General features: G+C 52.2%; 10 protein-coding genes across 10 annotated transcripts; 6 read left to right on the forward strand and 4 right to left on the reverse strand.

The window, feature by feature from the left end:
* Positions 1 to 266: 266 nt before the first annotated feature.
* Positions 267 to 2,168, forward strand: BKA58DRAFT_437443 (uncharacterized protein; the record flags this gene model as incomplete). Its single annotated transcript, XM_046173491.1, has 3 exons — positions 267 to 1,434; positions 1,481 to 1,859; positions 1,910 to 2,168. 3 exons carry the CDS (start codon positions 267 to 269, stop codon positions 2,166 to 2,168), a joined length of 1,806 nt encoding a protein of 601 aa, XP_046027440.1.
* A 694-nt stretch (positions 2,169 to 2,862) lies between these two features.
* BKA58DRAFT_122457 (uncharacterized protein) lies at positions 2,863 to 4,110 on the forward strand. The gene is made up of 2 exons (XM_046164185.1): positions 2,863 to 3,663; positions 3,739 to 4,110. Exons 1-2 carry the CDS (start codon positions 2,946 to 2,948, stop codon positions 3,903 to 3,905), a joined length of 885 nt encoding a protein of 294 aa, XP_046027441.1. The 5' UTR covers positions 2,863 to 2,945; the 3' UTR covers positions 3,906 to 4,110.
* A 100-nt stretch (positions 4,111 to 4,210) lies between these two features.
* Positions 4,211 to 4,765, reverse strand: BKA58DRAFT_437445 (uncharacterized protein; the record flags this gene model as incomplete). The annotated part of the gene is made up of 3 exons (XM_046173492.1): positions 4,211 to 4,267; positions 4,327 to 4,479; positions 4,685 to 4,765. The coding sequence occupies 3 exons, from the start codon at positions 4,763 to 4,765 to the stop codon at positions 4,211 to 4,213; spliced, it is 291 nt and encodes a 96-aa protein (XP_046027442.1).
* Positions 4,766 to 4,954: 189 nt separating this feature from the next.
* BKA58DRAFT_356861 (Urb2/Npa2 family-domain-containing protein) lies at positions 4,955 to 9,836 on the forward strand. Its single transcript, XM_046168671.1, has 2 exons — positions 4,955 to 5,027; positions 5,078 to 9,836. Exons 1-2 carry the CDS (start codon positions 5,010 to 5,012, stop codon positions 9,575 to 9,577), a joined length of 4,518 nt encoding a protein of 1,505 aa, XP_046027443.1. The 5' UTR covers positions 4,955 to 5,009; the 3' UTR covers positions 9,578 to 9,836.
* BKA58DRAFT_467259 (uncharacterized protein) lies at positions 9,834 to 10,807 on the forward strand. The gene has a single exon (XM_046175055.1). The coding sequence runs from the start codon at positions 9,987 to 9,989 to the stop codon at positions 10,671 to 10,673; it is 687 nt and encodes a 228-aa protein (XP_046027444.1). The 5' UTR covers positions 9,834 to 9,986; the 3' UTR covers positions 10,674 to 10,807.
* A 69-nt stretch (positions 10,808 to 10,876) lies between these two features.
* On the reverse strand, positions 10,877 to 12,348 carry BKA58DRAFT_454399 (uncharacterized protein; the record flags this gene model as incomplete). Its single annotated transcript, XM_046174511.1, has 3 exons — positions 10,877 to 11,682; positions 11,739 to 11,933; positions 11,997 to 12,348. The coding sequence occupies 3 exons, from the start codon at positions 12,346 to 12,348 to the stop codon at positions 10,877 to 10,879; spliced, it is 1,353 nt and encodes a 450-aa protein (XP_046027445.1).
* A 1,509-nt stretch (positions 12,349 to 13,857) lies between these two features.
* Positions 13,858 to 15,661, reverse strand: BKA58DRAFT_409845 (maleylacetate reductase; the record flags this gene model as incomplete). The annotated part of the gene is made up of 4 exons (XM_046172175.1): positions 13,858 to 14,038; positions 14,128 to 14,732; positions 14,795 to 15,467; positions 15,642 to 15,661. 4 exons carry the CDS (start codon positions 15,659 to 15,661, stop codon positions 13,858 to 13,860), a joined length of 1,479 nt encoding a protein of 492 aa, XP_046027446.1.
* Positions 15,662 to 17,861: 2,200 nt separating this feature from the next.
* BKA58DRAFT_419002 (cytosolic Cu/Zn superoxide dismutase) lies at positions 17,862 to 18,734 on the forward strand (the record flags this gene model as incomplete). Its single annotated transcript, XM_046172694.1, has 1 exon — positions 17,862 to 18,734. One exon carries the CDS (start codon positions 17,862 to 17,864, stop codon positions 18,732 to 18,734), a length of 873 nt encoding a protein of 290 aa, XP_046027447.1.
* A 108-nt stretch (positions 18,735 to 18,842) lies between these two features.
* BKA58DRAFT_122522 (uncharacterized protein) lies at positions 18,843 to 20,931 on the reverse strand. Its single transcript, XM_046164186.1, has 2 exons — positions 20,135 to 20,931; positions 18,843 to 20,088 (listed from the first exon to the last, which is right to left on the reverse strand). Exons 1-2 carry the CDS (start codon positions 20,635 to 20,637, stop codon positions 18,972 to 18,974), a joined length of 1,620 nt encoding a protein of 539 aa, XP_046027448.1. The 5' UTR covers positions 20,638 to 20,931; the 3' UTR covers positions 18,843 to 18,971.
* Positions 20,932 to 21,670: 739 nt separating this feature from the next.
* BKA58DRAFT_399678 (cell division control protein 14) lies at positions 21,671 to 22,643 on the forward strand (the record flags this gene model as incomplete). The annotated part of the gene is made up of 3 exons (XM_046171560.1): positions 21,671 to 21,941; positions 21,990 to 22,046; positions 22,099 to 22,643. The coding sequence occupies 3 exons, from the start codon at positions 21,671 to 21,673 to the stop codon at positions 22,641 to 22,643; spliced, it is 873 nt and encodes a 290-aa protein (XP_046027449.1).
* Between the last annotated feature and the right edge of the window lie 131 nt (positions 22,644 to 22,774).

The raw sequence follows: 22,774 nt of genomic DNA on the forward strand, positions 1-22,774 counted from the left end.
TTTTGAAAGCGGAAGCGGCGAAGCGGGTATTGGCGCTAGTAGCTTGGCTCGAGCGCTCTACCTAAGCAACCACCACGACGCGTCGCGACTGTTGCAGTGATATGCCCCCGCCACCCTGCAGCTGTTTGTCACACCTGCACGCCTGTATTGCGAGACCAATACTACAGACAAAGGCCTAGTCTCAGCCACTTCACTTCTCCTGCAATTGCTTCTCCTTTGACGGCCTTGCAGGTCACGCTAACCGCTTTCGGCCATTTCCAGCTGCAATGCCGCTGCAGCTGCCCAACGGCTTCACGGCTATCAAAGATGCCACCGAGGCGAAATCAACTGTTAGTCTAATCGGCGTGTTGGTCAGTCTTGAATTCCCCAAAGCAACGCGAGGCAAGGACTTGGCCCTGGACTTCACTATTCAAGATGACTTCACGTCTGGTGAGGTCGGAGGTGAATCAAGCATCACCTGCCGATTGTTCAGACCAAGCGAAGACAAGTTTCCTAAGATCTCGGGAATTGGCGATGTCGTTATACTCCGAAAGTGGCAGCTGCAGCAATACCAGTTTCGCATGGACGCCGTTGGTTCTCGGACTTCCCACATGGTCGTCTTCCCAAGCAACAGGATTCCCGTTCCGGAGCTGAGCGAGGCGTTTCAGGCCGGCAGTCAGAAGCTGCCTCACGCATTGACTGGGGGTTCTCCCCCGACGATTCCAGAGCAGATGGCTGTCATACACCTAAAACATGTATCCAGTGGCGCAGCACCACAAGTGAAGCAGCATGCAACTATTAGTGCTTCCAAAGCCAAGACAGCAAGAAAGAAGTCTTTAATCAAGGATTTGCAACTCGATACCTTCTACGATGTCTGTGCACAGGTTGTCAACATCTACTATTACCAGTTAGGTGACCGAGTCGACTTGAAAGTGACCGACTATACTCCGAATGAACAAATGTTCTATTACCCAGATCCAGACTTGGAAAAAGACTTCCCGGTCGGAGATAGGCCCTGGAAGGGGCCATCTGGTTACATGGTCCTCAATATTACCGTCTACGGAGCAAATGCGACTTGGATACGGGAAAACCTTGGACAGGATGACTTCGTTTTCGTAAGAAACATGCGAGTCAAGCTGGCTACAAATGGCAAGTTGGAGGGTGCTTTACATGAAGATAAAATGAACGGTTCAAAAGTCGATATTCTTCTTTTGAAGAACGAGGGCGAGATTAAAGCAATTAACAAACGGCGAGAAGAGTACGAAATGAAACGCGAGAGCAAAACAGCTTTCCAGGCGTTGCAGAATGAACCGAAGCACCCTTCTGCCAAATCTGCACGCGAGAAAAGAGAGGCCAAGAAGCTGAAGCAGCGAGCAGGCAAGCTGGCCGAAGTGGAAGAGCTCGAGCGAGCAGAACGAGAATGGGCAAAAGGTCGCGGTGGTATTAACACAAACGGTAAGATCGCCCCAGCCTCCTTCTCTTCTATACTGACTTCCCTCAGTCACCGCCGCTTTCCCCCATATGAAACTGTCCACAATCTCCGAGATCATACATAACCCTCACCGGACGGTGACGACAACAGAAAAGTACACTACATTTGAGCTCCCCTTCATTAACTGCAGACATCGATCCCGCGTGCGCATAGTCGATGTTTATCCTCCTGAAGTCAAGCTCTTCGCGCATAGTACAAGAGACAGGAAGTGGAACAAGCATCCCAAGCGCCAGAGCTCGACTGGTGTCCATTCGAACGAGAAGTGGGAATGGGGATTCGTTCTCTTACTCGAAGATGCCAACGTCCCTCGCGATACAGTGTCCGAGAAATTGCGCGTGGTCGTCAACAACGAAGCTGCGCATTTTCTGCTAAAAATGAATGCTGTTGAGTGAGTAAGCCTGCTCCTTCACGATCACTACCCTGCTAACACTCTCGTAGTCTCACGAATCAGCCCAAGGTTCTCAAGAAACTTGAGGAGAAGCTCTTCATCTTGTGGGGTAACCTGATGGAGCTCAAGACCGAGCTGAGAGATCGAGGAAACGATTTGCCACTACCGCCGGGAGACAACCGCTTACAGAACAAGGCTTTTGACGCTTGTATTGAAGAGTATGGCTGCGATGTGCCCGTGACAAAGGACCAACATCCATTTGGCTATCAGCGCATGTATAAGCTCTCGCAGACGACGATTGTGGAATAAGCCCCTTCTTTACGACACTTCGGTGCACCTGGATACCTTGTATGCCTCTCACCTTATATGATACCCTCTGTGTGAATGTACTCAGTTTCTCCGTTGGCAAAGCGTAAAGGATGCGCAAGGCCTGGATATCCACGTGGCGATCACAAAGGATGACCGAGACGGGAAACCTGGCAGGCGAGACGTGTCCACTTTCCCCGGCCGCAACGGTGCGATAATCTACACGGAAAGATGGAAAGATTGACTGTCATAGATTTTGGACCTGGACTTCATCTGCACACTTTTTCGAATGTCGCTAGGATCATGGCTCACTGCAGATGCAGCCGGGGTATACATGAAATTGTACGTAACCGGCCAACGAACCAATCAGCCATGTCATCCTTCACATGTGTAAACAAGCAGTTGCTCCTGCCCTACAATACAATGACCTTGTTGCGTGTGCTGATCTTGGAGGGCCTAGTATCGTATTCGTCAGATTGCGTGATCCGACGTGCTTGTAGCGAAAGGTCACCCATCAGGCACCGCACCATCATAGCGCCGAGTTCGGCCTATCACTACAGAACTACAGAATATTTGAATCTGCGAGACAACTACATCAGTCTTGTAGCCCACTACCGAATGTCAATTAGTAGACTTGAGTCGTTACAGTACTTACCAAGACCGATTCTGTGTAAAAGCTGGAAATAGCACTCGAGAGTGTATACTCAGTGCGACATCTCGGTACCGAACATCTACATACAGCAGAATCCTCGAGTAGTCCCTGGAAGAGCCGCGTAGATCATGGCTCTTGAGTTCACCTCAACGATGATACAGACTCCCGGCGCCAACATTGCTGTTACGACTCGTCCATCACCACGCGAGGTCAACGCCGCGAAACTACCACCGATACCATCCATTTCGGACTCATCAACACAACCCCATAGCGTCCTCCTTCTCGACCCAAGATACATAACCGACGATTTCGACAAATTGCGTTTCGAGGCCGTGGCACATGAACAACTCATCATTGGCAACGACCAATTTCTGCAGACTGCAGGCCGTAGCTCTAAGCCGCTGGCATCGGGACCAGAGATCACCAAAACTGTCTCTGAAACCGCGCAGCCATTCTCCGCACTTCTCATCTCCTCCCCGTACAACACCCCAGGCCACTACCTCGACCTCTCCTCTCCGCATCTGACTACCCCGTCCCGACTCCTCGCACTAGCTCTTACAGTGCTCAAACCGGCGACCTCTACCTACGCAACCTCACCTTATAGCCAGGCCCTGAACTTCGACTCCGTCCTAACCGCTCTCCGCGATCTAACCCAAAGGGGAAGCTTCACCTGGAAAGAGACCAGCTTCTATGTCGTGGTCTTCCGCTCACAGCTCAAAGAAGGCATCGATGAAGAGTATCTGTACCGACTCGATGAAGAATCTCATTGGGAGGCGTGTGAGAGTGGGGGGTTGTTAAAGTATTGGTTTGGCAAGGCAGATGGGGAAAGGAGAAATCTTGCCACCTGTATGTTTTCGTTCCCTACTTTCCGCTAGCCAGAGTGAGGTCGATTGGGACGGGCTGTGCTGACAATGGTGATAGGCTTCTGGCATAGCAAGGAAGATGCGTACAGGGGAGGGTTGGGACCGTGGCATCGGAAGGCGAGAGCTGCGGGACGCGAGCTGTACGAGAGTATCGTGTTTAGTACGTACAGATTCACGGTGATGAATGGAGCGGAGGCGTATGAGTTTGAGGAGTGGGTCAAGTGAGGTGGGGTGGCTAGTGCGATGGATATAGGCAAGATTTGTGGAAGTGTTCGATCATGCAAGGACGGAAGAACGTGGTAGGACCTGAGAAGACGACAAAGGCAGATTCAAAGGTGAAGAGGGAATACATGGGAAAGAAAGTAGAGAAATGTGTAGCTGAAAGAAATAGTGCAACGGTAGTGGAAATGTACAGCATTCAATAGCCCAAAATGATCTATACCCTACAGTACAATGCATCTTCCGCATGCAAAGCTCGAATTACATAGAATAGTTCCGATCCATCTCGTCGTTCGCAGAGAGTAGTTGGTTTATGGTCGGATAACGCGGAGGCCGTCTTTGGGGGGTGATGCTGCGCGCTTAAAGGACTAACTTTCTGTCAGTATCTCGTTTCCTATGCCGGTTCCAAGACTGATATGTATCATACGTTGTCACACTCTTCCCATGCCCTTCCAGCACCAAAACCGAGACCGACAAATGCGGGCCATGCGCGGCGCTTGAAGAGGAGTACGGAGAAGACGACGCCGAATGACAGGCCGAGGCCGGAGCGGATGAGCATTGAGGAGAGGCAACGGTCCCACTGGGATTATGTTAGCATTGCTGTCCGGTAGCGTTCCAACATTGTTATCTCCGCGTGTGATGGAGTGAAAGTGGGCAGTAGTCGCGTGAGGCGGGCCAAGATTGTCATTGATCGACTAGTCCGCTTCTGGCGTATTTTGATGCCTCTTTCAAGATGTACAGATGTCTGTGCCAAGCCTCAAAGGCCTCGTTCGTGGGGATTGTACCTTTTCGTTGAGGAGAGCTTCGCTCATGGGACGTGTGGTGCGCGAGATGGGAGCGACGGGCTGGGGGGTGTTGTCGGCCATGGCGAGCGTGTGTTCGAGTGCAATTGGGTGGTTCAACGGCGCACTCGGTGTGCTGGGGGTGATGAACAGCGGTTCGACGTGGTGTTGATGGGCGCTGGGCGGAGCTCGAAGCGGAACTTTGACGTCGCCGGCACTTGGCAGGCACGACTAGGATGGCTTGGTCCGTGCCCAAACTTTTTCCGCATACCAGGCCTTTGCGATCGGCTCCAGACCTTGCATTCACAACGGGGAACGAGGTGACAAGATGGTGCCGATTAAGCCAGTAAGTGTTCTCGATGTTTACGGGCATATATATAGCTGACATCACCGCAGGCCTCCAAGAACGACCCTGCGTCGACCCGACCGCGGCTGCAAGCCATCAACCAGGACTTCTCCGACCTCGACGAACAAATCCGCCAAGCTGCACATATCATAGGTCTTCCCGAAGATTGGAGTATCATACAGGACCAAGACACACGATCTGAAATCATTCGACGGCTCGTGCGCGCAAGAGCGGAATGGGTTCTGCGCTGGATTCTCGACAAGTTGAAAGACGAGACAGAAACCGGACGGACGGCGCGAACAAATGCCAGCGCGTGGCAGCTTCTTGACTGGATGATACATGTCTTGCCCGTCTCCCGAAGTGCACCGCATCTGCGAGACGCCGCCTTTCCTAGTATTCTGGAGAGAACCCTCGTTGAGAACTTCGACGCGGACGCAGTCTCACAGTCAGCGGCCACTTCAGAAGATGTTCAGATGAAAGATGACTCCGAGTCGAGCGCGACGGTCCGCGAAGGAGGCAAACCATCCAAGAAGCGCAAACGAGGAACGGCTGAAGCATCATCAACAGCATCGACAGTAGCTGGCCCTGTAAACCTAGACTGCCTTTTCGGCGTGATCAGGACTGTAGTAGACTCTATTGCTCACTTAGCCGGAAGCGACAAAAGCGACGACACTACCCAGGCTGAGCTTATGAAGATGGTTCTGAGGACGGACAGCGCAGAAGCCTCGCGCATCCTCAGGTTTTGGCTTACTGCTGTCCGGATGTTGTGCGCGACCCCTTCTTCCACTCCCGAGGATACTACTTTGGACGAGTACCTGAACCTGTCGCTTGCACTTGAGATGTGGGACCTGCGAACCGCTGAGGTCAAAGACGAGACTGGGGCATCTGCCGAGGAGTTCAACACCGAGTGCCTCGTACCTATTTTGACACTCCTGGAAGTTCTCAAAAAGATGCGTAGCGATGGTACAACGAGATGCTCTCAGAGAACCTTTGATCGCGCAATCGCAGCGCTCGACAAGCTTTTGGCGAGACACCTGCTCGCACCCTCAAGAGCAGCTTTCTTTGCAGACGTCAGTGTCGCTACAGGCTCTAACGATATTGGTCCGAATGCCCGAGATACCACGGTCCTTGCAAGTAACCTAGAACCGCTCCGCGCAAAGCTTCTCCAGGCTGCGCAGATCGAAGATGGTGGCGACGCACTACCAACAGAACTCGCATCTCTTTTCAACACAGTCCCTCATATGCTCGATCTAGCAATCCGCGCCTCTCCATCACGGACGCCCAGAAGCAGGGCAATGGAGAAGCCTTGGATACAGGCTGTCTTCTCAGCGCTTGCTGAGTGTGCTGGATGCTCGCTAATCACACCTCCGGAGTTCATCACACGGCCCACGGCCGTCACTGCGCTTAGTGGCGCTATTCATGTTCTGCAGGCGCATGAAGTAAGCCTTTCCGCAGACCTTGTCAAGAAGATCTTCTGGTATCACTGCGGTGTAAAGTACCCTGAACGTCAGGAGAAGCACGTGCATTGGTCCCTCATCGCATCTCTGATTGAGCTCGACTCATCAGTTTTTGTGGAGTCGAAGTTGGGAGCCAAAGTCATGCAAGAGCGTCAGACTGACCTTACTGAGTTCTTGTTCGAGAGAATAACGGCTTCAGAACTGGAGGGTACAGGCTTTGCCGACAAGCCGACAGCCATTGGCTCTAAGGAAAGACATCGAATTCCATCCATTGGCGAAGCTAGTGCTCCGTTAGGACGCGCTGAAATTCTGGAGAGGATCATCAATCCACTGATGCTGGCGTTTGTGCGCCACCGGAATCTACTTGGCTTCATCCGGAGATGGGATGAGCAGTTGGTCAAGAGCTACAGGCACGGCAAGCGCAAGTCTCTCAAGGACGGACAGGAAATCATTTGGGAAGATCGCGCCCTGCACAGTGCTTTGGCGGAATCTCTCGAACCAACTTTGACGCAGAACCAAATAACATCATTGATCCAGGAGCATGCGGGGCGCCTGGCGCAGCTTGCTGGGGCAATCGAAACCTCCACCGAGGAGAATATCAAGGTTAGGAAACTCGCCGCTTACAAGAATGCAGCAAGCAGCGCCATTCTACTGCCGGCTCTTCTTCAATCAGTTCAGTCTGAGAACACGATCGAAGCACTTAAACCTGATCTTCATGCTTTGTTTCTCACATACAAGACATGGGTTCAGGAACGCAAGTACAGCCCCTACACCCAGCCCCACCTCTCCTGGTTCACATTGTGCCAGCTATTAGACAAGTTGTGGCCCGTCGAGCTTCACGCATCATCCGCGTTACAACATGAGCTACTACACCCGCTGCTGGAACAAGCTTTGAAAGTCAAGTCAGCAGGACGTAAAGACATTGGTGAAGGTGCAGATGCAACTACACGAGCTGCTGCAACACTCTTCTGGCTCAACACTTGTGATCGCCTACAGACACTGCCTGGCTCAGAGGAGATCATTCGCAGTGGCTTAGCCAAGGCGATCAACAGCTTTACCTCCAGTCAGCTAGATTCCGACGCACAGCAGACGATGATACAGGTATTCTGCGCATACTCTGTCAGTCTCCTCGAGCACGCAGATAAGGATACATGCCGCCAATCGCTGCATGCTCTACTATCGCAACTTCCTCAGTTCGATCGCGTTACCAGGGATTTTGTCTGTTGTTCACTTTCTCAGTCCATCATCGAGCATGGAAACTCTGCCATACAAGACGCATACTGTGCAGCTCTTGTGGAGGCTATCGGGCAAGGAGTCGGAAACAAGATGCCTGCTGTGGTCGGCGAAGCAATACTTCATATTCAACCCTCGGCTTTGTCCCGCGAGCAAAGACAATCCATACTAGACCGCACGACCGAATTCCTTGACCTCGGACAGAGCGACACAGTAGTACCCTTAAGCGTCATGGCACATCTCCAATATGTTCCAAATGCAAAGGCCAAAGTTTCTACCGACGCAGATGTCATATTCGACGTCGCGGAACAACTGCATCGCCAAAACCTTGAAACGGATGCAGCATTGCAGCTACTGCGAGAGCTTGTCCAAAGAACCCTTGGACATATCATCCCAAACCAGTCTCAAGCCCAAAACAAGGAATTCTTCATCGCCTACGCAGGACGGCTGCTATCCATTGCAAAAGCCACAAACAAGTGCACGCTAGCGAGGCTCTCAGTCTTGCGAGCGACGTCGGTTGCCCAGAAGCAGAACTCATTACTTCACATTGAGCGCTATGTCGACCTGCTCAAGCAATGTCTTGGTAGTGAGGATATTGCACTACTTCAAGGGTCTTTGGACGCTTTCAACGAGCTGTCCATAGACGCATTGAAAGAAGTGAAACACCTTGACCGCGTGCAGGCGTGGCTCCGCACATGGCTCAAAGATGCCATTGACATCGACCAATACATCAATTCATTGATTCTCATCCCGAGCGAAGTCGTAGACTACTTCGCACGAGTCTACACATTGATCGCCAAATATGAGCTCTACCCAGATGTCAAGTGGCTGATCAGCCTGGCGCTTACCGTCATCAGAAGTGGCTCGGTTCGTGTACAGGATGATGTGTATGCAACACTGCGCGATACGCTCGGCCCGCTTGCCTTCTATGAGAAGCTGGACTTGGTAACAACACTGACTGTTGATCAAAAGCAGCCAAACCTTGCTGCGTCCTACCGCATCCTCGACGACCTTATCAAGACCATGGATGACCAGCAGGAATCTAACGCCGAGCTCAAGCAGAAGCAGCTTGCACTGTTGCCAAGGATATGCGTTCTGCTTACCGAGAGCTCCGACTTCGAATCTTTCAACGCTCTGCTCAGCTGCATTGACACAATTCTGAACGACAAACCTTCGCTTGCTTCACAACACAGCATCGAATGCGTTTTCAGCGTGCTCGTGAAGCTCACATCACGAAGCAGCCCCGTACTGTCACCCCAGTATGCTCCTGAGATCTTCTCAAGACTTTGTCATACGAGTCGCCTCACCCTGCTCGTACACCGTGGCCGCCTAGGCGGACGCTTCCACCTCCTCCTACCACTTCTGCAAGGCCTGCTGTTCTGCCTCTTTATTCCGAATGCTAGCCGCAGTGGCGCTCTACCTTCGTGGCTACGTACCGTCACAGCTACGGAGCCAGTGCGCCTCACACCCACAAACGCAGCGCAGTTCCCGCGTCTTCTCTCGACCCTGTGCAACCCACCGCAGTCCTCTATCACAAAGGCACACCAACATCATCAGTCACGTAACTCCAAAGATCTCAATGACCCCATCAAGGCAGCCCGTGATAAGGCTAGCAAATTCCTGTACCCTCTCCTCGCATCGTTCTGCCGCTACCAGCTCAACGGACGATTAGATCAGGAGGTGAGGGAGAAGATGTTGTCAGGTATCTGGGAAGTTATCGGCACAGCAAGCTTACATAGGGACGGGCTAGATGCTATGTTCGCCGGTCTAGGCAGGAGTGAGAGAGACGTCTGGAAGAGTCTCTGGGAGCAGTGGGAAGGTGCGCATGGGAGGAGGCAGGTCGTTGGTCACGGAGAGTAGGACAATATGAGCGCGGGCATATAATAGAAGATCGCGCTGAATGAGTGTCAGTTGAACCGTGCTACTACCTTGTTTGTGGTTATTGCAAACGCTTCGCCTATTGTCCGTCCATCTAGTCCACGATTTCGTACCGCACCCATGCCAAGAAGTCCGCCTTCACTTCGCCCTCATTGCCTTGCTATTGTCGTCGCAGTATTCTGGTCTCGCTATTCTAGAAGCGCTCACTTAGTTATTGTTATCGTATACACAGCAGACCAGCATTTCAGTATGGCCCTGAGCTCTCATATATCAAGCAGTCCTAGCCTCTACTATTTCCTCCCAGCAACCCCCACTACCAACTTCTCTTACCAGTCCCGATTCCAAGCCACTTCTTCATACATTCTCCAAATCTCTTCTCACAACAGCCATCATGACCTCTGACATTACCGAGCAAGCCATTTCTGGAAGCGCTGCCGCTTTTCCTCCAATTTCCGGCATCTGCACCTGCGGCACCGCAACATCACACACCTACCTCACACCCATAATCGGGTGCGTCAACCGCCGATGCCGCCCCCGGTACTACCATCTCAACTGTGTAGGGCTGGAAGATCGTCCTGTGCATTGGCCTTGTCCTTCCTGCTCGTCCTCACACAAGCGCAAGTCAGATAACTCTGACGACGACATGCCGCGCAAGAGGTGCAAGACATCTGAGCTCGTACACTTTGCCGCCGACTTTCCCCCTGCTGTCGTCGAACAACTGCCCGCTGAGGGCTCTGGTGCCGACAACGACGCAGAGAGTGAGGAGAATGAGGGGGCTGGTGACGATGTAGTCGCCGGGCTTCCTGCTGTTGGTGCCAGTGGAGACACACCAATCCTGATTGCCGACGACGACGATGGTTCCGCCTCTGCTTGTGACGGCGGCTTTCCAGGTGGCGGCTACAATACGCCAGAACTAGAGCACTACTGTATCCGAGCCTGTCGGCGCAAGACCGATGGAATGGTTGCATGCGATGGGAAGGATTGCATAGGTGAGTGGTTCCATTTTGCCTGCGTTGGGATGACATCGAAGACAGTTCCCGATGGGGAGTGGTTTTGCGATGATTGTGCTTGGGAGTGAGAAGTGGTGTTGATTTGCATCACTGGAAAGTCACAGACTGTTTTATGGGTTTTTATCATTAGCTAGTTATGTCGCCAACGCAAGAAGTCAAACACCACCAGCCTGCATAGTCATAACCGATTCTCTCGTTAACGCCAGACTCCGCGCTAAGTCCAGCAGATTTCCAAAGCACAAGAAAGTCAGAAACACCCCTACTACTCACTCTAGTGGTCCAGGTATATGGTAAAGGTCTGCATAGGCACTTCTGTAGGACCAGTGTAGACGTAGTTCTCGTCAATCGTAAAAGTGCTCATCGGCTCTGCCGTAACAGCAGGGCCCTTGACACTGGTGACAGCAGTCAGGGGACTGATAGTACCTTTGCTTGCCTTGGACTCAGACTTGGCCATGATCCTGGTGACGAGGCTGCGCTTGCCAGGGTAGTCGTTGAAGGGGTAGGTACGGGACTCAGTGTCGTCAATGGTGATGGTCGTGGTCTCTGCGGGCAAGATGTTGGGGATAGTGGTAGTCACGATCACTACGCCAGAGGTGTCAAAGAGGGTGGTAGTCGTAGTACTGACGTATGTAGGTTCTCCTTCCACAGTGACGGTGACGCAATCAGCAGGCGCAGTGTACGGCTCGGCGCGCTTGTCGTAGTAGGAGGTGACGGTCGTGTAGATGACAGACTGGACTTGAGAGGGTTGTACGCCGGTACTCTTGGATCTGGTGACAGTGACAGTGCCGGCGTGAGCAGTCGGGTTTGCCGAACGGGTGACAATGACAGTATCAGCGTAAGACGTGGGGTTTGCCGACCGAGTAACGGTAACAACACCAGCTAGGGTTCCAACAGCCACAGGCTTGGTCTTTGAAGAACGATGGCGTGTAACAGTAGTAGTCATGTTGACTGTTTGATCGCCGTTGACAGTAGTAGTGGCGATTTGTCTCCGTGAGTTAAGCCTGGTGAAGGTCTTGTGCATGTGGTGGGTAGTGGTGAAAGTCACGGTGACTTGCTTAACAAAGACTTTGTTGTATGCTGCGTAAATTCATTAGTTATGAGTTGGTGCGTAAATGTATAGGCGAAGAACCTACCGTTGGAGCTGCGGATAGTAATCTTGAAGGCCTCACCATTGGCATCGGAGGGGCCAATGTGCTGACCGAAGTTTGTGCAAGAAGATGCCTCCTCCGGCAGGGAGTAGAGCGCACATTGGGTGACGGCAATGGGAGCAGGGTTGGTGCAGGCAGGTCCAGGAATCTGGGACGGGTTACGCTGGATGTAGATGTTGACTACATAGAAGGAGACGATCAGCTTTGCTATAGGATAATGTGATGCCGAAGGGTATAACTTACAGGAGTCGCAGCCTTCATGATTGTTGCAGAGTTCGGCGCAAGCCTCCTGGTTGTATGAGTCCAGTTGAACGTACAGCATGTACCTATTGGACGAGAAGGCACAGTTTGCGTTTTTCATGATGGCAGTGTAGCCGGCAGGAATCGGGGCCGTCAAGGCCAACACGTCGTAATTCTCGTCGTCTGTGAAAGCCGAGACAGCGTTGGAAGATGGCTCCGGGGCAGTGCTGTCGCCGAGAGGGGCACAGAGGGGTTCGGAACGGGGGCCAGATGTGGCAACGATGGCGGAGGCGGCAGAGGGGGCAACAGATGGGAGGACAGCGGCGAAGACCGCACCGAAGAAGAAGAAGAACATGATGATGATGGAAGGGGATTTCATCATCTTGTATGTTGCTTGACCCTTAGGTCAGAATGAAGGATGAGAAAAGGTTGTTGGAGAAGAAACTCCGAATCTTGAGGATGCAAAGATGTTGGTCGTTGCTGTGTTAGAATGAGGAAGTCAGCTTTTTATACCAACGGATGAGCTTTCACATCAAGCAGGAGGCACTGATCATATCGCACAAAGGTGACATAGCGTCACAAACTACGTCTTGGTTATGATGAGGTATATTCGATGTATTGAGCCCAGAAGGAGGGTTTGTATTACATGGTGATGCTTTACCCCGCTCTATACATCCATTGAGATGCTTTGAAGCTCTGTTATCCACCACATTCTTCTCTCGAAATTCGGAATGGGTGCTTCATATGGTATACCATTGTCATCGTGGGCGATGATCGACGCCGATAACGGGCTAGATCCGAGCATATGAGATGAGTATACGGCCGAGAATGCGCAATTGAATCTTTTGGCCCTGTTGAAAAGGGTCTCGCGATTTGAAGAACGGCGTGAATCATCAAATGACACGCGATTGTCGAAGGGCTTTGTAAAGAAGGGTCTATGTGTGATGAGGCGTACGCGTCCAGAGCTGCCGGCTGTCCGGCGTCGGAGAGCGCTAGCGTGCCGGATGGGCAGGAGCCGCCCTTCCACGTGAGGGACCCTTTCACACTCAGGCACGCTTTCTGAATCATTTTCTCATAGGTTGTTCCTGCACTTGCTTAGCTGAAAGGGGCTGTGTACCCCGCTTCCCAACGAAACGACCTCAGCTCAGCTCAGGTGACGTAAGGCTACGACCAACAGCATCCACAGCAACCATCGTTTTTACATCACCCTGGCCTGCGTTATAGCTGTGATCGCTACCATGATGCCTGCGTCGGGTCTTACTTCTGGATCTGGGCTTCCACGAAGTATAATTTTCAACACTTTGGCGCGAAGAGACGGATTTCGCGCCTCTACTTTAGAATCGTCCCTGAACGACGAATCCACATACATTCCCAGCGTGGACGATCGTGACATCCGCATCATGAACACCACCATACTCGCCGATCTCCATGGTATCTCTGCCATCCCGCAACTCTACCAAATGCTCTTCCACCGTACCCGCGAATTCGCCGCGACCGTGCACAAGCTGGTGGACGTCGCGCCAGCATCGTGGGCAGAGGCGGCATGCTTACTGGTGAATTGGGGCGTCAACGTTTTGCGACATAAGGAGGTCGGACTGGAGCGTTTCTTACACAGTCAACGCGAGAGTCTGTATTGGATCCTGGATGATGCGCTGTTGATGATTTGTGTGGATCAATGGGACCCACCATCCTCGGATTCTACCCAACCGCGCACATCTTCATCATCGACCCCCAAACTCATTCCATGGGACAAAGCTACGGCGCCAGTGACACTAGCGTTATCAAGGGTTCAAGATCTGCTCCCGTTATGGGCTGGGCAAGATCTGCAAGACTGGGGGAAATGGGGATTGGAACGCTCGTACACTCAGGCTCCATACATGACCGCTGGCTGGTTCCGCCGATCCACAAAGTTCCTGCACGAAAGCAGCAGGATATACGAAATTTGGAGGACTATGAGACGATGGGGCGGTGGCCAGCTTCCTGCTGAGCTGGCGAGTGTCATTATGGAGGATGTAGCAAAGTCTGAGAATCTTCCCATGGGTGACCTGCGGTTGCATTATTTCCCCAAGGGCAAGTCGAGAGCGCAGCTGATATGAGCGGCTATCGTATTCACTCTGCCTAGAGCGTACTCTACATCGGTGCGCCTCCTTCCAGTCCTACATCTCTGGTGCCTTGGGCTTTTGCTGAAGCCAAGATAGCCAGCACATCCTCCTTCCCGCCCATACCCTCCATCGCTCCGAAAACGTCGGTCATAGTGCTTTCCGCCACCTTCTCGATATCAACTTGCTTCGTAAGACCCACTTCATCCAGCGTATTCGGTAACCCAAGGCTTCTCACAAATTTCCCTACCGCATCTGCAAGGCTTGGCTCATCGCTTTTAAGGACCTTGTTCCAGATACCCAGCACGCGCTGCTGTATCGCTCTCTGTTTCTCCGACTTGGAAGCATTGTAGCGTAGGACAGGGGCTAGCATGACGCAGGACGTGACGCCGTGCATAACGCCACATACACTTCCGAGCTGGTGCCCAATGGCATGCGAAAGCCCCATCGGAACGTTCCATAGGATGAGACCCATCATCGCATTCCTGGACCCTATCTGACAATTCCCGATGCCATCAAGCAGCTCAGGTCGGTTGCTGTTACTTTCGCCCTCTGTGTAGTTTCTCAGCCCCGTGAGCAGGACTGCAAGCGCGTCTTCCATATGGTAGAAGACCTGGTCGGTGCATTTATCGTTGAGCATCTGTTCAAAAATATAGTGTCGGTACATGATCCACCTGGGAAGGCTCTGAGAATGGTACATACCGTTTCGACGCAGTGATCCACCGCGCGCATCCCACTCGACAGCCACAGTTTCCTAGGCGATGTGGACGCGACTTCAGGATCCAAAAGGATGAGTTCTGGTGCTGCGTGCTCGCTTGCAAAGTGCTGCTTCTTTTTTGTTTGGGGGTTCGTTGCAGATGAGTTGTTATTCCACTCGCTTGCTGATAGACTTGTGGGTACAAGGATGAGTTTGGTCGTTGGGTCCTTCAGATCGACTGCACTACCCTTCTCTTGGTCTACCAAGCCTTCCATTGCCTCTACCGTGAGGTTACCTGGAGCAAGATTTGCGTGCATCAAGCGAGCGATCTTGCATGCATCTGAGTAGCTGCTACTTCCTATACTGATCAAACAATCCGCCTCCTTTTCGTGAAACAGTCTCGTGATTTCCAGTATATCTTCGTAAGGAGAGTGAGCGCCCACCCCCGACTTCATCCCCACGACCAATGGTCCCAATTCCTCCTTGAGTCTCTTGACGATGTTCGTATTCTCCCCAAGTGCTTTGGAGTGCACTATGAGGATGCGCTGGCAGTTCCACGTACCAATCGCGTTGGCACTATCGTCTAGGTACTTGGAGTTGAGCATGGCATTGTGACCCTTGCGAGCGAGTGTTGGAAGTTGCTGAATAGTTCGCGTTTTGCAACAGTAGTCGCTGTAACTGCTACTACTGCGTCTATTCCAGCCCGTGCTGTAAGAGGGCATACTGGCGAAGATGATATGTAAAAAAATCCTGATGTTGCAACGAATAGCTAAAGTAGTATTTGAATGATACTGGAGCTGAAATTTGTTTAAGAGTCGCATGTTGTTCCCTGACGACTCTCTTACCTCATACCTGCTCAACCCCACCGTCATGAGGTGCAATCCCCCACTTGTCGCGACGGTGCTCACAAAGCATGAAGCCTGCATTGAATATTAATCACGTACTTCAACGCCTTCTGCGTCTTTGGATTGGTTGTTCGCCTTCGATCGAGATACACTGCTTGCTGGTCTTGCAGATTGCTCCGTAAATGGTAATCCGGCCTCCTGTACGAAGCGGCTCATTACAACGAACCCCGGCCAAGTACATGAAAAACATCCTGAGACCATATATAGAGTGAGATGGCGACATGCTCATACGACCTCAGGTTGTGTATCTCCAGGCCCCAGTCGTAGCCGTAGCTCCAGCAAGCTGCGAAGGCTCGCGACGTCGGGTAGCGCCACTATTGTGATTGCAGATCCTCTGGTAGAAGAATAACTGATTGCGCTGGTTTCGCCGAGATCACAAAAGCTGCGAGTGGCGCAACTGTGGTAATTGGGCTGGCAGAGATTACCAGAAAGCATTGGCGATGCAATGTCTCGTTGAGGATCAGACACGTCGAGTGGGGAAGCCGCGAGCAAGACGCGCTAAAACGCGATGGGCCGGCCTTTCCTGCATATGCTACAACGCCGCGTCCGTCTCGACAGCAAACACATACACTCTTTATATCCTTCTTCCGATGATCTTCAGGTTTTGCATCATCAGCACAAAATTTTTGCATGTTAAGCCGGGCTCCGCGGATAGCTCACACGACGGCCCATGACACTTTTACCGCTGCACTATCTTCCTGTCGGCCGACAATGCTGAGTACTGCGTCAAATTACAATAGCTTGAGAATAGCGTCTCATTCTCTTCGCTGATATGAGCCATTGGGTAACACTGGAAAGGATGCTATGGATTTTGACGATCACATAAGCGACAACGAGCCCTTTTGAGAAGGTTATGAAATACACACTTACTCACAACAACTATAACATGACTGCTACCCCCCAAGATTCGAAACAAGCAAAATAAAGTATAAAATCCATGAATTATGGCTCACGAGCCTCGCAGATCTCTATTCCAAGGTTCGGTCGAGTTGGGCTTTTATTGCAGCTAAAGTGCTCGCACTGCTAGATGGCCACACTCCTAACGGACTCCACGATCATCTCCACTCATCACCAATCATTATCACCAGTGGTATTCCGCTCGCGATATATTAGGTTTGGAGCATTGCGCCATTTTACCACCCATATGATGGGGTTGCAAACTATCATCGATGAATCTACAGAAAGGCGCGATAGTACCTAGGTACGAGTTGAGAGATCCAATTTGATGCTGGAATCCATCGATCAGGGCATCGAAATCTAGCGCTTGTTCTCAGATACACTCGAAATAAGCCATCCGTCGCGCCGCCTCTTGATATTAGCTACTATATCCCAAGCCGTACGCCCCTGACATTCCGCTACGACACCACCACCAAACCGAGGAAGCAGGAACATTTCATCTCGCCAAAACGTCTAACAGCCCCTTCTCCCATATCTACGCGTCACCTCACTCTTATTCACCGCGGAGCAACAGTATTAACTCCTAGCGTGCGGCGTTGTCATACTTCGCTTAGCACCCCGCATCCATCGAGTCTTGACATCACGCTCGACGACCCGCCATCTCGGATCAAGACGACCATCTCTGCCAGCCTCTCCACATGCTGATGTCAGGCACGGTCCTGCAATGCACCCCAGACCGCGCTAACGTGGGCCGGACGCAATCCGAACGTTTGCTGGCCTGTAAAAGGCTTGTTTTCAAGGTTTCGCTGCAGACTCCGCTGCGTTTCAAGCTTTCGCCAATTTTATGACCGGTAGTAGCTGTGTATTGCCGCGATGAAGGCGTGGAGCAGCTAACGGCACGATTTATCCGTTGGCACATCAGAGATGGGCTTGTTGAATGTATCGAGGCGGTCGGCATACAGAAGCGAGGGCATGCTGGCACTGTTGTTGCGGCGGAGGAATGAGCCGTGTTGGCTCGGCTGGAGGCGTCCATGGGATGGGTGTTGTTGGTGGAGGAAGCGAAGGATATGACAGTCACTGATGTCACTTGGGTGACAAGCTGAGGGGCGTCTATTGGGATGATGGCTAATGTGCTGTTTACCATCCCGATGTGGTGTGTGTTGATCATCGAATTGGTATAAGAGATGAAAGGGTAGCCTCTGTCACCTGCAGTCAAGCATCCGCATCTTCAACACCTTCACTCACCCGACACCAACCGCCAGAATACAAGATGCTATCCAAGTCTTTCTCCCTTCTCGCCTTTGGCGCCCTGGCATACGCCCAGGAGCAAGTCCAAGAGGGCGCTCCTGCTCCTGTTGTCCTCGCGACTGCAAAGTCTGGTGTCATTCCCGCAACTCCAACCGCCACCCCATTCACTGGCGTCGACACGATCCAGGGAGCCATCGTCTCTCCCCTCCCGCCTGCGCCCGGTTACCTCCCAGGTGAGACCGGTGGTCTCCTGGGCACGGCGACGGCGTCTTCCAACCAACCCTCGGCCACCTATCGTGCTACCATGCCAGAGGTGCAATACAACCCCTTCGTCGGCAGCACCGTCTCTGGTTCTATCCAAGCTGTGGGCGGCGCTGGCGGTGTCAACTTCACCGTCGACCTGACCGGCCTACCCGACCAAGCGCAATTTGGCCCCTTCGCCTGGCACATCCACGCCATGCCCGTCCCCGCCGATGGAAACTGCACAGCAACTATGGGCCACTTGGACCCCACGAACCGTGGCGAGCTCGTCATGTGCGACTCTGCGCAGCCTGAGACCTGCCAGGTTGGTGACTTGGCTGGCAAGCACGGCGGCAAGATCATGACAGAAGGAAGCTTCTCTACTAGCTTTGTCGACCCGTACCTCAGTGTTGAGCAGGGCAGTGCTGGATTCTTCGGTGGATTGGCGTTTGTCTTGCACACTGGCAACACCACGAGGATTACTTGCGCGAATTTTGAGCTTGTGCAGGGTGGCAACGGTACTTCTCCCAATGGCACCATGGGCATGCCCAGCCCCACCAGCAGCAATCCAGCTGAGTACACTGGTGCTGCGGCCAAGCTTGGCGGAGGTGCTGCTGCTCTTGCGGCCGGTGTCTTTGCCGCGATGATGCTGTAATTAGTGGTATCGTTTGATCATCTCAGTGAAAATCCCATACCAACAATGTAATATATGTCTGATGCAAACGAATTTACGACAATGCCTAAAATTATTACATGTGTAGTTCTCAAAATGGTGCAAGAGCATTGCGCCATATTGTACAAGAAAGAACTTAACAAGTGCACTGCGATTCATATCAGCATGAAAAGCTAAATAGACAGAAGTCTATAGTGATGCATATTCTAGGTATCTCCATTACACGATAGCCTCCCCAACCACACCGTCGTCTGTCTTACTGCCCCATGCTTGGTGAACCGTGCTTTTGCACTCCCTGTCACAACTGAGCAGCTTACATACCCAGTATCTGGGACCACTGCCGAGCCTTCGACCACATCCCAAGACTGCACAAGTCTTCCACCTTCGTCCATCGCTCTTCAATCCCTTCTTCAGCAACCTCATGGCGCTTTCTGCCTTTCGCACGGCAAGCTCTTCACTGTCCAACTGACAGCAAACACGACAGAGTTGCCTATCAGTCAGAGATAGACTCGTTACGTGCGTGTAGTACGCGTGTCTGTTGAAAGATCCCCAGAATGCTTTTCGTCGTTGAGTAAAAGCGGGCTTCGGAGCGCAGGCGCAGGTCGGGTTTCCGTCCGATCGACTTCTCATAAAGCGAGAATCGCGAACGACATGGGTACGGTAGCACGATGCGCAGTACGGGACGCAATTGTGGAGATGGTGAAACACAGTCGCTTGGGGAATGCGACAAGTCTCTTCACATCCGTAGCATATCTGATTCGTGCAGCCCCAGCAGGTGTCCTTCTCGTCAGGGTCACACGTGTAGCGCCTGAAGATGTCAAGTCGGCGCGAGGCATCGTTTGAAGGTAGGACTGATTCGCGGACTGATTTGGAGACGGTTGATAAGCTGACGAGATCGGCGAAGTGCAGGTGTTTGGCGACCATGATCAACATGTCGTAAACTCCGAGAAACTGTGATAGCTCGGTTTGAGTACCGCCGCTACCCTGATATGGTCCAAGAGTATCACCGCCCTTTCTCACGTGCTTTATGCGCTCTGTCAACATCATTTCGATCTTTTGCTCCGCTCCTATTGTAGTCTTCGTGGCGTACCGACGAGCTGATCGCACAGGGGCTTTGAAGTCCATGGGTAGGCAACGGAAGAACAAAACCGGGATGTAGACCACGACGCCAAACACTATTAGCGCTGGCCACTTGAACATGCAAGAGATGCAGGACCCGGTCATTTTGAGGACCTCTTTTGCCATGTCAAGAATAGACTCGTCATTCTTTCTGAACTCTAGAATAGCACCGGGGATCGCAACGATGCCGATGAAAGACGCAAGAGCGTAGAAAAAGCTTTAGCAGTCAGCAAGACCCGTCTATCCACGAAGATACAGCTTACGTTAGCGCAATACCATATTGTGCCTCTTTTACGAATTCCAAGCACATGGCAGTTGAACTTGCCGTTGTCGCGTTTAATCGTCCGGCAGCAGCAAAGAAGCTCTCATTCGTGCCAGCGGGTCGCTGCGATTCGAGGCCCACTTTATCATGACAAGTTGCCAGATTAAGAGGTATGTATCCAACCTGGTAGTTTGTAGCAATTGCTAGAAAGACGGTAATCGTAGTGTCCACGGCAGTGAAAGGTAAATTCAGGGGAGGGAAACACATCAGTGCAGGCCACCAACAGAGCAGGTTCCAGAGCCACAGGATTGTGCTCCATTTGTCCGCAAGTCTTTCGCCAGCTAGAATAGATGTACCATAGGTACCGTCGTGAAGTTCGGGATTGATGCTGATCAACTTGAGGTGGTCTCCCGTGTAGCTCCAGTAGATTATTGTGGGTGCGAATAGGACAAAGCGAATACCACCAATGAGGAAGCTCATGCTTGACCAAAAGTGTAGAACCATGATGAGGAGTGAGCAAAGGATATGTTGATGAGGCTTTGGTGAGTGTAGTTGCAAATCCTTGGTCTGAGATTCACCATATTTCAATCATCAAAGCGACTGCGAGTTATAAGGCAGCGGATGGTGCCTGGCGCACAAGGCTGAGCGGCTGAGTATCTGAAAGACCTCGGGATGCAAGCCACTGCCGGCAGTTTCTTCCAAAGATGTGCATGAAACTTCAGGAAAGAGGTTTGGCGTTGGAGGCTTATACTGCGAAGCTCTGATCGTCGCGAAGAAGAGGCCGCGGTCAGCCATAACGGCATAGTCGGAAGGCTGCCAAGGTCCGGTGAACAGCAACATCGTGACAGGCAAGGCTATGATTTGGTCATTTGCACGCATGCTCGTATTCGTCATCCCTTGCGAGCGACATCGCAACAGCCTTACTCTCATTCGGATGTGCGAGGCATTCCACGCATGGCGAGTAGTGACCTTGGGAATGCGAGTCGCGAATGACGTAGTTGCGCCTGCGGGTCCAAGCCGGTGCAGAGTTCTCAGTGGCTTTGACCGCACGTTGCCCGTCACGATGCCGCTGTCATTTTGCTAGCAGAAACTATGCGCATATTCAAGGGTGTAGTAGACGGTTGTCGACAAGGTAAGGGTGTCGCGCAAGATGAGCTGTTGAGTTGTGGTAGTGATCCCCTGCCCAGGCTAGTAGTGCACGGCTCGAACCGCCGCCGGTGGGTCGCGATTTCCATGGCAACGGCGGGTGTTTATCGATGCCACCAGGCTCTCCCACGCCAACTGTCGGCCAGCTCGAGAAGGTCCAAGCCTGAATCTTGCGGCCCACATAGGCGTAGAATATTGCTTACTCCGCACTTTGGACCTCTTAGCTGCATGTATGTAACCCCCCCTCCCGACTTCCCCTACCGCCTCCTGCACCTCCAACGCTTGATCTCAACAACATCTGGACTGCATCCTCAGTCGCAGCATATATTAACACGAGTTGATAGAGCTGTCGCTACGACTTTTGCACCGGTAAATTCAGATCAGTTCCACAATGGAGGCACTACTCTCCCTCGCATTCGACAACATAGCGTCCAAGGACACGCAGAAGATTCGCAAAGGGTTGCGCCAGATCGAGGGCATGCTGGCGCAAATATGTCTTTCAAGCGGCAAGCCACGAAACTCACCACCGGGTCACCGACGGAACGCCTCTGCGCTCAATCTGGGAGATCAACAACAACCCACGCCGAAGAAGCTGGGACAGTTATCAGACGATCTTGCCTTTCGAGAGTTCTTTCGGTTGCAAGAGGGATTCGAGTGGAATGGTGAGTTTCAAAGTAGGATACATGCGGCTACATACTAACAATGTATAGTTGTAACACGAGTAGCCGACTGTCTGGATCGACTGCTGGGTATGGGAAGCAGTAAGGGTAAGAGGCCCGACTGGAACATGCCGAGCATCAGCTAACCGACTATCGATAGACGGCCAAAATGACATCCTCATCCTCTCCTCGTTATCGAACATTCAAGGTCTTCTCCTGCTGCACCCGCCATCGCGCATCATCTTCGGTCGCGAAGTCTACATGAACGTTCTCCTCGACCTGCTCGATCCCTACAACTGCCCCGCCATCCAATCCCAAGCCCTCCTCGTCCTAGTCACCGCGCTTCTTGCGACACCACAAAACACGCGAGTGTTTGAGCATATGGACGGCCTACTCACCGTGACCAGTCTGTTCAAGGACGAAGAGACTACACAAAGCGTCAAAGTCAAGCTTCTGGAATTCCTATACTTTTATCTCATGCCCGAGATTCCAGTACCTGGCCCGCAACGGAGTCCCAGCAAGCTGACCAATGCTTTCGAGCGGCGAGGTAGCACTGCGACTGGCGACGATGGCGGAGGTGCGGCCAGGAAGCACATTCGATCGCAAGAAGAGAAGCAAAATATGCTGGGACGCTACCTCCCCAACGTGGATGATCTTGTCGAGGACCTCCAAGAGACCGCGCCTTTCAACAGCGTCGCGTGCTGAGACACCACCAGCACCACCACAGTCATCACCCTTGGTGGCAACACACATTTCCTTTGTCCGCCAATTTGGTCTGTCCAAACACTGTTACTACTATACCTTTCCTTACGCTTTTGTTCTGTTCAGCGAGGCGT

Source organism: Alternaria rosae (assembly GCF_020736505.1).
Source record: "Alternaria rosae strain MPI-PUGE-AT-0040 chromosome Unknown BKA58scaffold_3, whole genome shotgun sequence".
Taxonomy (NCBI): Eukaryota; Fungi; Ascomycota; class Dothideomycetes; order Pleosporales; family Pleosporaceae; genus Alternaria; species Alternaria rosae.